The sequence below is a fragment of the Engystomops pustulosus genome, chromosome 4 (assembly GCF_040894005.1).
Source record: "Engystomops pustulosus chromosome 4, aEngPut4.maternal, whole genome shotgun sequence".
Classification (NCBI taxonomy): Eukaryota; Metazoa; Chordata; class Amphibia; order Anura; family Leptodactylidae; genus Engystomops; species Engystomops pustulosus.
Window position 1 is genome coordinate 205,171,482 of NC_092414.1, and position 17,713 is coordinate 205,189,194.

At 45.1% G+C, this 17,713-nt stretch overlaps 1 protein-coding gene across 1 annotated transcript; it reads left to right on the top strand.

Moving 5' to 3' along the window:
• Window positions 1-7,167: 7,167 nt before the first annotated feature.
• CALR (calreticulin) lies at window positions 7,168-12,264 on the top strand. The gene is made up of 9 exons (XM_072149578.1): window positions 7,168-7,336; window positions 8,456-8,557; window positions 8,662-8,865; window positions 9,644-9,738; window positions 10,136-10,345; window positions 10,431-10,544; window positions 10,641-10,784; window positions 10,866-10,958; window positions 11,094-12,264. The coding sequence occupies exons 1-9, from the start codon at window positions 7,237-7,239 to the stop codon at window positions 11,301-11,303; spliced, it is 1,272 nt and encodes a 423-aa protein (XP_072005679.1). The 5' UTR covers window positions 7,168-7,236; the 3' UTR covers window positions 11,304-12,264.
• The last annotated feature ends 5,449 nt before the right edge of the window (window positions 12,265-17,713 follow it).

A 17,713-nucleotide genomic window follows, 5' to 3' on the forward strand; every position in this document is an offset into this window, starting at 1 on the left:
CCCCAAACCATGACACTTCCTCCATTACTTTTCATTGACTTTTTTGCACATTTTTGGTTCAGTCTTTCCCCGATTTGTTTGACAGACATAATGTTTCCCATCAGATCCAAATAAAATAAACTTGCTTCAACACTAAATTGACCTGTGGACCACTTTTCCACAGTCCACACAACAGGCTTCTCAGCAAAGACGAGTCTCAGTTTTTGAGTCTTTCTGTTACTGTCCATAATTGGCAAAACAGCTGCATTTTATCTGCCTGGGAAGAGACGGTTTACATGTTAACCAATAATAAGTTGCTTTTCCCCATTGTCAATCCTGTTCTGCTCGGAGGTTCCTAATTGGTGGGTGGCTGAAACTTTGCCCAGAATGGAAGTCAACTTATACTCCATTTGGCTGGAAGTTCCAGAAGAATCTTAGAAGGGTCTAGGAGACCTGTGTAACCAGACACGTGGCCTGCTGCTTCTGTCTCCATCTGAGGTTAATCTCCCTCCATCAGGCCTGCAGGATTCAGATCCCTTACAGAGCCTGCCCTACGATTCCTACCAAAGCAGCTTCTATCTCATCCAGACTCAAATTCTTGAAATTGGACTGTGAGCTTCTCTACCAGCCTGCATCAAACCAGCTGCCGCGTACAAAGCCAGATAGGACCCTTAGCATGAACTGACAGCAATGATCGAACATTTACCCATGGAGATTCTCTGCATCATCCTGTCCTCTCTTGAATTTGCCTTTCAAGTGCAACCAGCCGCCTTCCAAGGGGACTTAAACTAGTTTTCTATCTGTTCTCTAATTTTGATCAGTGTCTTTAACAATTATGTCATTTAATTTTTTATTTTGTGCTTTTTAGAAAATATACAATATATAAAAATAAACATAAAATACTGATATATAACTCATGATAGGATATAATCACATAGGACGACACGATGACAGCGACATTTATGTAATTGTCTGCTCTCTGGAATTTTGATCTCCAGGGGGCGCCCATGTTGTTTCCTGTACTTAAAAAGATCTTAAGAATACAACCAAAACCTATCGGTCCAGCATGAAAAAAAAAAATGTTTTTTAAAATCTAAACATTAAATTATAAAATTGTCTGCCCGCTGTAGATACTCCATAGTGTGCAAAGCCAGAAGAAGGCTGAAAGATGACTAGTCACCAGAGGCCGCACACAATGGGATGGATGTGCTTGATATCCACCCCCTGGTAGCATTGACCTGAGGACACTTACCTGGCAACAAGCTGCTAGTATCCATTGTCACTTACCACATGTGAAGGCCATATAATATGTAAGAAGGCCGGGAGCTGTGAGCAATGCGGCATCACAGCACAGAGATAATAGGATCCAGTAATTACTGATTATATACAATAGAATGCGAGTCACAGATTACAATATACCCCCCCCCCCCCTCCTCCACACCAGCGGGATTATCAGCACATTCACTTATGTAAACAGACAGCACCGAGGGATTATGTATTACTAACACTCACTGCTTATTACCTGTAATTACCCACTGCTGTCACTAGGGAGGAAACACTGTATATCACCGGCTCTGCCACAATCCACTGTAACTAGTACTAGTATACTGCCCCCTATGTACAAGAATATAACTACTATAATACTGCCCCCTATGTACAAGAATATAACTACTATAATACTGCCCCCTATGTACAAGAATATAACTACCATAATACTGCCCCCTATGTACAAGACTATAACTACTATAATACTGCCCCCTATGTACAAGAATATAACTACTATAATACTGCCCCCTATGTACAAGAATATAACTACTATAATACTGCCCCTATGTACAAGAATATAACTACTATAATACTGCCCCCTATGTACAAGAATATAACTACTATAATCCTGCCCCCTATGTACAAGAACATAACTACTATAATGCTGCCCCCTGTGTACAAGAACATAACTACTATAATGCTGCCCCCTATGTACAGGAATATAACTACTATAATACTGCCCCCTATGTACAAGAATATAACTACTATAATCCTGCCCCCTATGTACAAGAATATAACTACTATAATACTGCCCCCTATGTACAAGAATATAACTACTATAATCCTGCCCCCTATGTACAAGAACATAACTACTATAATCCTGCCCCCTATGTACAAGAACATAACTACTATAATGCTGCCCCCTGTGTACAAGAACATAACTACTATAATACTGCCCCCTGTGTACAAGAACATAACTACTATAATGCTGCCCCCTGTGTACAAGAACATAACTACTATAATACTGCCCCCTGTGTACAAGAACATAACTACTATAATACTGCCCCCTATGTACAGGAATATAACTACTATAATACTGCCCCCTATGTACAAGAATATAACTACTATAATACTGTCACCTATGTACAAGAATATAACTACTATAATACTGCCCCCTATGTACAAGAATATAACTACTATAATACTTCCCCCTATGTACAGGAATATAACTACTATAATACTGCCCCCTATGTACAGGAATATAACTACTATAATACTGCCTCCTATGTACAAGAATATAACTACTATAATACTGCCCCCTATGTACAAGAATATAACTACTATAATACTGCCCCCTATGTACAAGAATATAACTACCATAATACTGCCCCCTATGTACAAGACTATAACTACTATAATACTGCCCCCTATGTACAAGAATATAACTACTATAATACTGCCCCCTATGTACAAGAATATAACTACTATAATACTGCCCCTATGTACAAGAATATAACTACTATAATACTGCCCCCTATGTACAAGAATATAACTACTATAATCCTGCCCCCTATGTACAAGAACATAACTACTATAATGCTGCCCCCTGTGTACAAGAACATAACTACTATAATGCTGCCCCCTATGTACAGGAATATAACTACTATAATACTGCCCCCTATGTACAAGAATATAACTACTATAATCCTGCCCCCTATGTACAAGAATATAACTACTATAATACTGCCCCCTATGTACAAGAATATAACTACTATAATCCTGCCCCCTATGTACAAGAACATAACTACTATAATCCTGCCCCCTATGTACAAGAACATAACTACTATAATGCTGCCCCCTGTGTACAAGAACATAACTACTATAATACTGCCCCCTGTGTACAAGAACATAACTACTATAATACTGCCCCCTGTGTACAAGAACATAACTACTATAATACTGCCCCCTATGTACAGGAATATAACTACTATAATACTGCCTCCTATGTACAAGAATATAACTACTATAATACTGCCCCCTATGTACAAGAATATAACTACTATAATACTTCCCCCTATGTACAGGAATATAACTACTATAATACTGCCCCCTATGTACAGGAATATAACTACTATAATACTGCCTCCTATGTACAAGAATATAACTGCTATAATACTGCCCCCTATGTACAAGAATATAACTACTATAATACTGCCTCCTATGTACAAGAATATAACTACTATAATACTGCCCCTATGTACAGGAATATAACTACTATAATACTGCCCCCTATGTACAAGAATATAACTACTATAATACTGCCCCCTATGTACAGGAATATAACTACTATAATACTGCCCCCTATGTACAAGAATATAACTACTATAATACTGTCACCTATGTACAAGAATATAACTACTATAATACTGCCCCCTATGTACAAGAATATAACTACTATAATACTGCTCCCTATGTACAAGAATATAACTACTATAATACTGCCCCCTATGTACAAGAATATAACTACTATAATACTGCCCCCTATGTACAGGAATATAACTACTATAATACTGCCCCTATGTACAAGAATATAACTACTATAATACTGCCCCCTATGTACAAGAATATAACTACTATAATACTGCCCCCTATGTACAGGAATATAACTACTATAATACTGCCACCTATGTACAAGAATATAACTACTATAATACTGCTCCCTATGTACAAGAATATAACTACTATAATACTGCCCCCTATGTACAAGAATATAACTACTATAATACTGCCCCCTATGTACAAGAATATAACTACTATAATACTGCTCCCTATGTACAAGAATATAACTACTATAATAATGCCCCCTATGTACAAGAATATAACTACTATAATACTGCCCCCTATGTACAGGAATATAACTACTATAATACTGCCCCCTATGTACAAGAATATAACTACTATAATACTGCCCCCTATGTACAAGAATATAACTACTATAATACTGCCCCTATGTACAAGAATATAACTACTATAATACTGCCCCCTATGTACAGGAATATAACTACTATAATACTGCCCCCTATGTACAAGAATATAACTACTATAATACTGCCCCCTATGTACAAGAATAGAAGTGTAATAATACTTTTAGTGTTAGAATAGAAAATCTGGACATGAATCTCCTGAGATGTGGTCCTGCATGGTTGGTCACACATGTAATCATCCAGACATGACAAGTATTGGTTCTGGTTCCGGTGCTGACTTCCTGTTTGTATAAACATTGACAATTTTAGTTGCTTATCCAAATCTATAACTAACTCTATAAGCAGAGGTGTAATTCTCCAATTTAGGCATTATACAGTCTTGCTGGGGAGCGGCTCCATACGCCCTCTGCAGGGGGAATGCAGCATTTCACGGTCATGTCTAATTATATGTATGTATCAACACCAGGGGATAAACCATAGGAGCATGGAAGAGGGCTGGGGGGTTACACTATAGTGTGAGATAATAGATAATCCCTGTACTGTGACATCACTGCGTGTATTATCCCTGTACTGTGACATCACTGCGTGTATTATCCCTGTACTGTGACATCACTGCGTGTATTATCCCTGTACTGTGACATCACTGCGTGTATTATCCCTGTACTGTGACATCACTGCGTGTATTATCCCTGTACTGTGACATCACTGCGTGTATTATCCCTGTACTGTGACATCACTGCGTGTATTATCCCTGTACTGTGACATCACTGCGTGTATTATCCCTGTACTGTGACATCACTGCGTGTATTATCCCTGTACTGTGACATCACTGCGTGTATTATCCCTGTACTGTGACATCACTGCGTGTATTATCCCTGTACTGTGACATCACTGCGTGTATTATCCCTGTACTGTGACATCACTGCGTGTATTATCCCTGTACTGTGACATCACTGCGTGTATTATCCCTGTACTGTGACATCACTGCGTGTATTATCCCTGTACTGTGACATCACTGCGTGTATTATCCCTGTACTGTGACATCACTGCGTGTATTATCCCTGTACTGTGACATCACTGCGTGTATTATCCCTGTACTGTGACATCACTGCGTGTATTATCCCTGTACTGTGACATCACTGCGTGTATTATCCCTGTACTGAGACATCACTGCGTGTATTATCCCTGTACTGACATCACTGCGTGTATTATCCCTGTACTGTGACATCACTGTGTGTATTATCCTTGTACTGTGACATCACTGTTTGTATTATCCCTGTACTGTGACATCACTGTATGTATTATGCCTGTACTGTGACATCACTGTATGTATTATGCCTGTACTGTGACATCACTGTGTGTATTATCCCTGTACTGTGACATCACTGTATGTATTATCCCTGTACTGTGACATCACTGTGTGTATTATCCCTGTACTGTGACATCACTGTGTGTATTATCTCTGTACTGTGACATCACTGTGTGTATCATCCCTGTACTGAGACATCACTGTGTGTATCATCCCTGTACTGTGACATCACTGTGTGTATCATCCCTGTACTGTGACATCACTGTGTGTACCTTCCCTGTCCTGTGACATCACTGTGTGTATCATCCCTGTACTGTGACATCACAAGCCACTTACTATAAACTCAGGCAATTCTAGAAATTGGTGATGCTACTCTTTAAGCCCGTTAACCTACAGAACTTCCATATGGGAGCACAGAGTCGCCTCTGTGTATGTAGCACAATGGAGGCAGCTATTGTACCAGTACTTACCTGCGCAGCATGGGCAGTCAGGGTGCATTCAGACGGCCGTGTGCTCGCCCAGTCTGGATCCTGGGCGAGCAGAGGACCGGGATTAGGAGGACTGAGCGCTCTTTACCCCTCCTCCCTCCCTTGGCAGAAAAGAGGCCCTGCCACAGTATGTCATTTTGTGGCGCGGCCACCGCCCCCCGAACGGTCGTGTAGAAGAGTCCTTATACAGGACACAAACAAGGATCCCGTGGACCTCTCAATGCACGCCGTGTGTCATCCGTGGGTAAACTCCGCTCACACACCAGTGACCACTGAAAATGGCCCAGGACGCTAACACCTGCTCTATCTTTTGCCTCACGGGCAGTCAGTTCATGCGCCGGGCTGTAAAATCCACGGACCGATGTATGACCCCATAGACGCAAATGAGGACGTGTGCAAGTTGTGGTAACTACAAGTAGCCCACGCCCTCATTTCCTCGTCGGGTGAAAGTGGCCTTAATGATACTAGGTTTCAGCGCCTGAACGCAAAGAAGAGTGATTCCATTCTATGACAGTGAGCAGAGTTCCTAAAAACGCCCATGAATTAATATAGTTAATGTTACATTATGGTGCTGCCAGGAAAAGTCACAGCTGAAGGTGTGGTGTCGTAATAATGGCCATGAGCCCGGAGGAGAGCGCGCACCTGTAGTATAATATACATTATTACATACATTAGAGGACTTAAAATGTATGTCACCCTATCACCACCGGTGCTGCAGGGACACTGAGGGGCATCTCCTCCATCACTGGGTGCAGCAGCACCTCTGCTCTTCCTCCACAGACATCACATTACTGCTGACAAGTCTCTCCCCGGCTCCTGCCATTACATGAGGATAAATCCAGGGCGACACCAGGCCACGCCCCTCCGCCCGGAAGGCGTCACGTGGTCGGCTGCTTCCCTTGCCCCGCAGCACGTGACGCGCCTCCTTTACTCACACACACCCTCGGCCAACCGGCTGACGACTAGTAGGAGGCCCCTGCGTGGTGATTTCTCATTGGCCAACGTCGCGTCCAATCAAAACTAGCCATCTGGGTGCCTTGAATGGCAGAATACGCTGCCCAATCAAAAGCGGACACCGGTAACGGAGCGGCCAATAGGAAGGCTCCTGCAGGGAGGGTACGCTGATTGCATATAAGAGCGGTGGTCGCGCAGTCCGCCGTGCTCAGTGGTTCTTCTTCTCCGCTGGTGACAGGTCTCTCAGGGCGGCAGCATGGCCCGCATCGTCCTCCTCGCCCTCCCTCTGCTGGCGGCGCTGCTCTGTGTCTCCGCAGACCCCAATGTCTTATTCAAAGAAGAATTCGCAGATGGAGGTAAGAAAATAAAATTGCAATGACTACATCTCCCATCATGCTTTGTCATGCGTTCCTATTGCAGGGAATTCTGGGATTTGTAGTTGTTTTGTCTATATAACTGTATTTGCTTAATAATAGGTTGTAGCTGGTGAGATTGTTGTGTGAGCCCCAGGAGGGCAGGGGAGGGCACTGGGGGTAATTAGTCAGGTGTAATAACAGTAATTCTGCTTGATGTTAATACTTCCGCTGGGGGTTATCCTGCGCCTCTTATATGTATATACTGGTTATTCTACTGCTTTTAGTGGCCTCTATAACCAGGGTACAGATTTGAGCTTCTTATTGGCTTTGGATGGTTGTCTGTTCTCTAGTCTCCTTCCAATCTGTGTTAATGTTGCAGCTTTCCCAGTATTTGCATGTAATCCAGTATTCTGGAAGCTTCCGGCTTCATCCCAGAGGCTGATACGTATAGCTATTACATATGCAATGTCTGGGTGACATCACAGTGCTCTGTGCAGGGTGTAGCCCCTCTGTACATGTCTCTGTATTCGCCATGTTACAATAGAGGGAGTTTCACCCCCAGGATGCAGTCTAGGGTCCCCCAGTTGGAGCAATCTGTCTGACTGGTTCTTTCCCTTCTCCTGTGCAGATGTATGAAGTAGTTGAATCTTCTGGAAGCCGGAGGGGGAGGGAGCATGCTGCTGCAGCGTCTGCTTCTCCCCCTCCTCCCTCCATAGTCGTATAGAAAGGGAAAGCAATGCCGGGGGATCACGCTGCCCTGGACTTGTAGTTTGCAGGAAGTGCACATATGCCGCACCTACTACAACTCCCAGCATGCTCTGAGGTATTAGAATAGGGAGTTATAAGTTTTATTTATTATTATTTTATGTATTAAAGGGCTTGTCCAGGGTTGATGCCCATCAAGCAGATTAGTTAGGGGTCCCCCTTAATAACCAGTTTGGACGTCTGAACTCTGCATTGATCTCAATGGGTACAATGGTGTCACTCCCTGTTCTCCACTCCATTCAGTTACACAGCGGAGGCCATATTGGGTAATGCCCCCTCCCTCCAGGTGATGGCGTTACTGATAAATCTGCTTACAAGGTGCAGTCTCTTATGATTTTGTCTAATGTCTTGCAGATGATTGGCAAAAGCGCTGGGTACAGTCCAAGCACAAGGAAGACTACGGCCTGTTCAAGCTGAGCGCCGGCAAGTTCTACGGAGACGCCGAGAAAGACAAAGGTGAGTGATGCAGCACAAGATGGAGAGATTTGCCTTTTTTTGAAACTACAACCCCCATGTTTCATAGATTGTCCTGTTGTAATACATTGGTCTTCCCTCCTCAGGACTGCAGACCAGCCAGGATGCCCGTTTCTACGCCCAATCTGCCCGCTTTACCCCTTTCTCTAATAAGGACAAGACATTGGTCATCCAGTTTAGCGTCAAGCACGAGCAGAACATTGACTGCGGAGGTGGATATGTGAAGCTCTTCCCCAGCAAGCTGGACCAGTCTGACATGCACGGGGAGTCCGAGTACAACATCATGTTTGGTAGGTGGAGTCTATACAGAGGGCTGGCCACTCCCACTAATAAGTCCACATTGGAGACTAGTAATAATTTGTAGGATATGTCACTAATAGCAGGTTTGTGAGTCAGTGTGCTGGGAGGGGAGGGAGGGGTGTTCACATTTTTTACAAATTTCCCACTATGGATGCATCTGGAAACCAAGTGCCCTCTCATAGAAGTAAGTCTTTTGGTGAGCCAGGAAAGACTCTATGCTACATGTTGTGATGTCATCTTCTAGCTCTGTCTATGGTGTGAAACAGCTTATCTTTGGGGTGCAGCACCCACATGGGATGATTAGGTTCCTAGTAGTTTTAGTGTAGGAAATGCCTTCAACTGCTTTTAGATGGCTCAGTTCAGCTGTCTAGTGTATAGGGGTCTTCAGAAATTCTTAGAAAATAAGATGGGGTTCAGTGGTGGCTTGCTTCCCTTCATAATGATAACTGTTAGTGTCTTTAGCTGAACACCATGGTTCTGGTTGGCCCCTTGAGAACATGTCTGCAGCCTATGTGACTAAATAAGAATTGATTACATATCGAGCGTCTGCAGAGGCCTGGGGCACCAGTGGTAGACTGGCATTACGGCACAGTTTGTACCAGCACCACTACATTATTAATGCCCTGGTTACATAGAACTAGTGAGGCCAGAAGTATTATTCTGTCTGATATGTAGCTCAGGAGGAGGTGTGATTCTGCTCCACCAATAGTGGCAGTGATTTAGGACTTTTCCTTTAATTCATCTTAAGATCTATGTGACGTTTTGCAGGTCCTGACACTTGCGGTCCTTCTACAAAGAAGGTGCATGTAATCTTCAACTACAAGGGAAAGAACCTGCAGATCAACAAGGACATCCGTTGTAAGGTGAGTGATGGCCCCTTGTAATGGGTACTAGATGGTGGTTTGGTGGGTGGAGAGATGTAGGTTATGCATCTGTTTTCCCTTTAAAACCCTAACTTGGCACATGTCCACATTGGAAAAGCCTTGAAATAATTGCAATTCCCGTCACACAGCCATGAAATGCTATTAATTTCTTCATATACTAACTGGATGCAGAGTGGGAAGGAGCTATAGCACCATCTGCACCAGGCTCTGCCTTGCTTAGAATTGACCAGCAGCACAGCTGCCTCCTGTATCCTCCTGATAAATCCATCTATGGTGCCAGGCTAACATCTCATGTTGGCGCTCATTGCACTAGCATACTATAAATCTTCCTGATTGGCTCCATCCGCTGTAGAAAAACTCTGCTTGTGCCCCCTAGGATGATGTCTTCACCCATCTGTACACCCTGATTGTGCGCCCTGACAACACCTATGAGGTGAAGATTGACAACAGCAAAGTGGAATCTGGAAACTTGGAAGATGACTGGGACTTCCTTCCCCCCAAGAAGATCAAGGACCCTGAAGCCAAAAAGCCTGATGACTGGGATGAGCGCCCCAAGATTGATGACCCAGAGGACAAGAAACCAGAGGTGAGTTGTGGACTCCTCCTGTAGTGAGGTCATAGGTTCTCTCAATGTAATGGGGGCTGATGACCTTCTTGTACAAACCTTGTAGGACTGGGACAAGCCTGAACACATTCCTGACCCAGATGCATCCAAACCTGAAGACTGGGATGAAGAGATGGACGGAGAGTGGGAGCCCCCTGTAATCCAGAACCCTGAGTATAAGGTGAGCCCGGTCATATACTATACTATGGCATTCATTAGTATGACACAAGGCTCTTATTGACCTTTCATACTAATAATGTATAACTTGTCCCTACAGGGAGAGTGGAAACCCCGTCAGATTGATAACCCTGACTACAAAGGAAAGTGGGTTCACCCAGAGATTGATAACCCAGAATACACCCCTGATTCTGACCTGTATTTCTACGAGGACTTTGGTGTGATCGGCTTGGATCTCTGGCAGGTAAGCCTATAGATGAGCGTTGCCTCCCACTCCTGGCACTGCTGCTCTTTATCCCATAGTAATAAATCTCTGCTCCTGCAGGTGAAATCCGGAACCATCTTTGACAACTTCCTGATTACACACGATGAGAAATATGCGGAAGACTCTGGCAACCAGTCATGGGGGGTCACCAAGGTGAGGTCTCGCTTGGCATCATGTGTCATTTTAGTAAATTTTTGGTGTTGTAAAGGATACATCCTCAATGCTGGTAATAGATTCATGATAATGTGAAAGATCCTATTGCTGACTGTTTCCTTCCCTAATACTTAGGAGGCAGAGAAGAAAATGAAGGAACAGCAAGATGAGGAAGAGCGCAAGAAGCAGGAGGAAGAGGAGAAGAAGAGGAAAGAGGAAGAACCCCAGGAAGAGGAAGCTGAAGATGATGATGAAGACGATGATGAAGAGGAAGACAGAGAAAAGGAGGAGGAGAAGGAAGAGGACGAGGATGAGGAGGACACTCTTCAGAAGGATGAGCTTTAAAGATGAAGACTTGTTTCTGTCCTCCCTACCAGCGCTCCCCTTCCCTGGGCGTCACGTCTTAGATAGGAGAGGGGAAATGGGATCGTTCTGTCTCTATGAGACTCTAAATTTATATATATTTTTTACAGTTTTTGTTTTAACCCCTTTATTTGGAAGACGGTCTGTCAATCTCTCCCCTTCCCACCCTCCTCCCCCATCTCCTCTCTCCTCTGATTTGCCTGTCCTCTTCTGTCACCCCCTCTACCCCCTCCTCACACAAGTTTCCATTGCAGTAAATGTGTCCTGACTGCAGTACTTGGTGGTTCCACAGGAACTGCTCCCCCTCTGTTCCCTGTTTTAACAATCTGAGGGGCTTGAGGTGCATAGAGCAGTCATGGCACCTGGTGTGTGCTGCCAAATTCCATTATCATTCCATGAACCCCCCCAAGACCCGGGTCATTGCAGTATCAAGGTTATTCAGTGTTCTGCCCTATGTGCTTAGGGCTTCTAGCATTAGTCAGACCTGCAGTGGGGATGCCAATCTATCATCACACCATGCACTAGTACCCAGGAGAAGGGCTGCTTCTTATGGGCCCGAATGGTTCCCCCACCAAGGTGACAGGTTGGCTCTAATTTTTTTTTGCCTACCCTTTGTAGATCATCAGGACTTGGCATTTGATCCACTCTTTAAATGCCAGCCCCGCAGTAGAAGAGCTTGCTCTCTATTTGTCAGCAGTGTCGAGCTGACATCTCAATCTAAGACTTTCCACCTCTTGACATCTGACCACAAGTGTTTAATTTGACTTGCCAACACATTGCCCCTCTGTCCTGTGATGTGGTGAGTCCACCCTGCTTCGGGCTGTGTGCTTCTAATTTATATTGATGCAGGGCTCTACGCCAGAATGTATGAATGGGTTATGTTTTGGAATGTACAGATGTCAGTAAAAAGAAACAATTTCTAATTAAATACATTGTGTCCAAACTGTGTCCCTGCGTGTTTAAATAAAATTCAGACGAAACCCTTTGGGGAAGTTGGTGGTAATGCTGAACCTGTGTGACAACTCTCTGCAGCAGCTGTAATGTGAGGTTGTCCTGTGGATGTTACAGCGCCCTCTAGTGGCTGGTCATAAGGTTTTAAACTTAATGCTTTTGCACTTTGGTAAAATCATGTAGCACAAGTTTACCAGAATTTGACACTTGATGAAACAACCACAAATTTTTGAAGTAGAAATGGGAGGGTGAGGTAACATGGGATGAGCTGTGTAGCAGACCATACAGAAAGTTACAGTAGTCTTCTCAACCTCCAATATCAAGGATTATTGGGTTTAATATTTGAGGATGACAAAGATTTCAACACCTACAGGGAATTGTCCCTTTAACTTGCCCAAATATTGCCCTTTAATCTACAGTGCCCCAGCAAAGCCCTGACTTCATCCCCTTATTGGACTCCTCAGATAGATGTAAAAGCTGTGCCTCAAGGTTATCGCCTCAATGCTTGTGTTGTAGCCAGCGATGGTATCTGCATGTGGGTTCGATTACTAGTATTTGTAAGTTGTGGTTGGCCTAGGTTAACAAGGGCAAATCCTGCAGGGCTGCCATCGGGGTGGGGTAACTGACTCCAATAATGGGCTCCAGACACAAGTGGCCTGGAGTCAAACTCTTCTGTTGATGGCTGTAATGTCAGTACTTCCCTGTGATGAGGAGCAGCAGATCATTGAGCTAGATGTCAGCCCCAGAACATGGAGCAGATGATGCTGCTGGATGGTTAGCCGTGTGATCTAGGGGGGGTCTTCAGCCTCTGCACAGGGGAGGAGGTCCGGTGCTTTGTCACCTCTGTCTGTGTAAAGTCATTAGGATTATACTTTTGCCTGGCTGTTATCGAACATCACATCACCTGTCCCTCCTGCGCTGGGCCAGTACATGGCATTACAGGACCAAAATCCCTGCCTAGCGATGCAGCATCTTGGGTATCCTGAACTCCCATCCTAGACTGAGTCCATGTGTACATTGAGTAAAATCAGGAGTCCAAGTCGTCAGTCGCCTGCTGTGATGTGAGAAATATGCCATGTTATCTGGATTTCATAGCAAAATATTACTGAGTCGCTCCATAGCGCTGCATAACATTTTGTAGGTCTCCACTTCTGCAATAGCCGCCCCCCCCCTTACTGAAGGTAAGCAGTATCTTATCCTCGTATTTACATCGGATGTGACTAGACATTAATTTTAAGTGTCAGGAACTGCTTTGTTGACAGCACCCCTGAGGCCCCTTATCTTGTTGCAGGGGGTGCTGCCTGAGGCGAGAGGCTCAACTGGCCTCATGGCTGGTGCACCCCTAGCTGCACATCTCTGACACGGTATGGAGGGCAATGCGGCTTTTCAAATGGATGTAGTAGCGGCGTAGCACACGGGCAAACAACATTTGTGTACAAATGGTCATAGGGTGCATTTGGTTCACTTTGCTCTCCATAAGATAAGAAGGCGTAAAAAAGGTCTCAGCGCCATTCGCTGGTGGACATTTTGTTTATATATTTTGTAGAGCCCAATTGACACCTCTCTGATTCTTTGGGTCATTACAATCCAAATTTTTTAGTTTTTGTTATAGGTTAATACCACATTTTTTCGAACTGGATGATCTTTTCATCACTTTTTATTGAGGTGAAATTATGGTGTTCACCAGATGGGATAGTATTTAATATTTTCATGCTCCTGGCATTATGGGATGCTAATTTTAAATGATTTATTATGTTATTTTAGTTTTTATCTCTGTTCTATAGAAAGTAGGATGATTTGAGTTTTTTCCCACCATTTTTTTAACTTTTAATATTGTTTTACTATGTTTTTTTTTTTTTTAAGGCCCTTAGGGTGTTGAGTCACAAAAGGGGTGACACAAAATTCCTAGTAGTGCTCCTGAATTCCTGTAACATCACATATGATGCTGACACATGGGTGGTACACAGCCACCTAGTGGCTACATTCAGTACTTCACCCACTTACCAGCTAGTTAAGTGGTTCTCAAACTTTATAAAAAGGAGGACCCTTCCGCCCCTCCAGAACTTACTTTCTTTAGGACCTGCATTTATCCTCTCTATTTGGTATTTCTTCCTATATTCTGCTTATCCCCCTAATGCGGACACTGAGGACAGCAGTTAAAGGGGTTGTTCAGAATTTGAAAGACATGGCTGCTTTCTCCCAAAAAATAACGGTATTGCAGTTCAGCTCCTTTAATTAAAGGCGTTGTCCGGAGATTGAAAATACAGCTGCTCCCCCCCCCCTCCCCCCACAAACAGCACCACACAGGACGCTGGTGTGTGCTGGTATTGCAGTTCAGCTGTACAGAGAGGATTGAAGCCGAGCTGTAATACCACACATAACAAGGAGCTGTATTTGGAAAGCAGCCATGTTTTTCAACCTGTGGACAACCCCTTTAAGTGTAATTGAGCTGCAATACTACACATCAGCCATGTATTAATAATCCTGTCCAACCTCTTTAATGTAATTTGTGGCCAAGGGAAGCTTCTAGTGCTCTGTGGGGCATGCGTTGGACAGGACCTGCAAATATTCTCCCATGCAACAGACTGGATCTGCAGTTATTGGTGCATGCAATGGTTCTTCAATGGTTAATGCATGTGCCAAAAAGCACCTGCAATGACTGATTAATGCGCTAGACAGGACCTGCAGTGATTTATGCAGGACCTGCAATTATTGGAGCATGCAGTGGACATGACCTGCAGTTATTGGGACATGCATTGGACAGGACCTACAGTTATTGGGACATGCATCGGACAGGACCTACAGTTATTGTGACATGCATCGGACAGGACCTACAGTTATTGTGACATGCATCGGACAGGACCTACAGTTATTGTGACATGCATTGGACAGGACCTACAGTTATTGGGGCATGCATCAGATAGGACTTGCAGTTATTGGGGCATGCATCAGATAGGACTTGCAGTTATTGGGGCATGCATCAGATAGGACTTGCAGTTATTGGGGCATGCATCAGATAGGACTTGCAGTTGTTGGTGCATGCATCAGTTAGGACTTGCAGTTATTGGGGCATGCATCAGATAGGACTTGCAGTTATTGGGGCATGCATCAGATAGGACTTGCAGTTATTGGGGCATGCATCAGATAGGACTTGCAGTTGTTGGTGCATGCATCAGTTAGGACTTGCAGTTATTGGGGCATGCATCAGATAGGACTTGCAGTTGTTGGTGCATGCATCAGTTAGGACTTGCAGTTATTGAGGTATGCATCAGATAGGACTTGCAGTTATTGGGGCATGCATCAGATAGGACTTGCAGTTATTGAGGTATGCATCAGATAGGACTTGCAGTTATTGGGGCATGCATTGGACAGGACCTGCAGTTATTGGGGCATGCATTGGACAAGACCTGCAGTTGTTGGCGCATGTGTTGGAAAGGACTTGCAGTTGTTGGTGCATGCATCAGACAGGACATGCAGTTATTGGGGCATGGGGCATACATTGTACAGGACCTGCAGTTGTTGGCAAGTGTGTCAGGCAGGACCTGTGGTTGTTGGTGCATGCATCAAACAAGACCTGCAGTTATTGAGGTATGCATCAGGTAGGACTTGCAGTTATTTGCGCATGTAGCGGACAGGACCTGCAGTTATTGGCGCATGTAGCGGACAGGACCTGCAGTTATTAGGACCTGCATCAGACAGGACCTACAGTTATTGGGGCATGCATTGGACAGGACCTTCAGTTATTGGGGCATGCATTGGATAGGATCTGCAGTTGGCGCATGTGTTGGAGAGGACCTGCATTTACTAATAAAACTAAAACTGCACTATGTGCGAATCCAGCTCACCCTTCTAGCTGCTGTAGCCTTCAATTGTATGCAATTACTGGGGGTATTGTGTTGGAGAGGACCTGCAGTTACTGGGGCTTGTGTTGGAGAGGACCTGCCGTTACTGGGGCTTGTGTTGGAGAGGACCTGCCGTTACTGGGGCTTGTGTTGGAGAGGACCTGCCGTTATTGGGGCATGTAGTGGACAGGACCTGCAGTTACTGGGGCTTGTGTTGGAGAGGACCTGCCGTTACTGGGGCTTGTGTTGGACAGGACCAGCAGTTATTGGGACATGTAGTGGACAGGACCTGGCGCTATTGGGGCATGTAGTGGACAGGACCTGCAGTTACTGGGGCTTGTGTTGGAGAGGACCTGCAGTTATTGGGGCATGTAGTGGACAGGACCTGCAGTTACTGTGGCTTGTGTTGGAAAGGACCTGCAGTTATTGGGGCATGTAGTGGACAGGACCTGCCATTATTGGGGCTTGTGTTGGAGAGGACCAGCAGTTATTGGGACATGTAGTGGACAGGACCTGCAGTAACTGGGGCTTGTGTTGGAGAGGACCTGGCGTTACTGGGGCTTGTGTTGGAGAGGACCTGGCGTTACTGGGGCTTGTGTTGGAGAGGACCTGCAGTTACTGGGGCTTGTGTTGGAGAGGACCTGCAGTTACTGGGGCTTGTGTTGGAGAGGACCTGCAGTTACTGGGGCTTGTGTTGGAGAGGACCTGCAGTTATTGGGGCATTTAGTGTTGGAGAAGACCTGCAGTAACTGGGGCTTGTGTTGGTGAGGACCTGCAGTTACTGGGGCTTGTGTTGGAGAGGACCTGCAGTTACTGGGGCTTGTGTTGGAGAGGACCTGCAGTTATTGGGGCTTGTGTTGGACAGGACCTGCAGTTGCTGGGGCTTGTGTTGGAGAGGACCTGCAGTTATTGTGTGTTCCGCTTATCTGTACTGCTACTGTTGGCACATTGTTCTGCGGATGCAGAGGTATCAGTCACAAAATCAGTCAGAAATGCAATTACTGGGGTATTATGTTGGAGAGGACCTGCAGTTACTGGGGCTTGTGTTGGACAGGACCTGCCGTTATTGGGGCTTGTGTTGGAGAGGACCTGCAGTTACTGGGGCTTGTGTTGGACAGGACCTGCCGTTATTGGGGCTTGTGTTGGAGAGGACCAGCAGTTATTGGGACATGTAGTGGACAGGACCTGGCGTTATTGGGGCATGTAGTGGACAGGACCTGCCGTTACTGGGGCATGTGTTGGAGAGGACCTGCTGTTACTGGGGCTTGTGTTGGAGAGGACCTGCCGTTACTGGGGCTTGTGTTGGAGAGGACCTGCCGTTACTGGGGCTTGTGTTGGAGAGGACCTGCAGTTATTGGGGCATGTAGTGGACAGGACCTGCAGTTACTGGGGCTTGTGTTGGAGAGGACCTGCCGTTACTGGGGCTTGTGTTGGAGAGGACCTGGCGTTACTGGGGCTTGTGTTGGACAGGACCTGCCGTTATTGGCGCTTGTGTTGGAGAGGACCAGCAGTTATTGGGACATGTAGTGGACAGGACCTGGCGCTATTGGGGCATGTAGTGGACAGGACCTGCAGTTACTGGGGCTTGTGTTGGAGAGG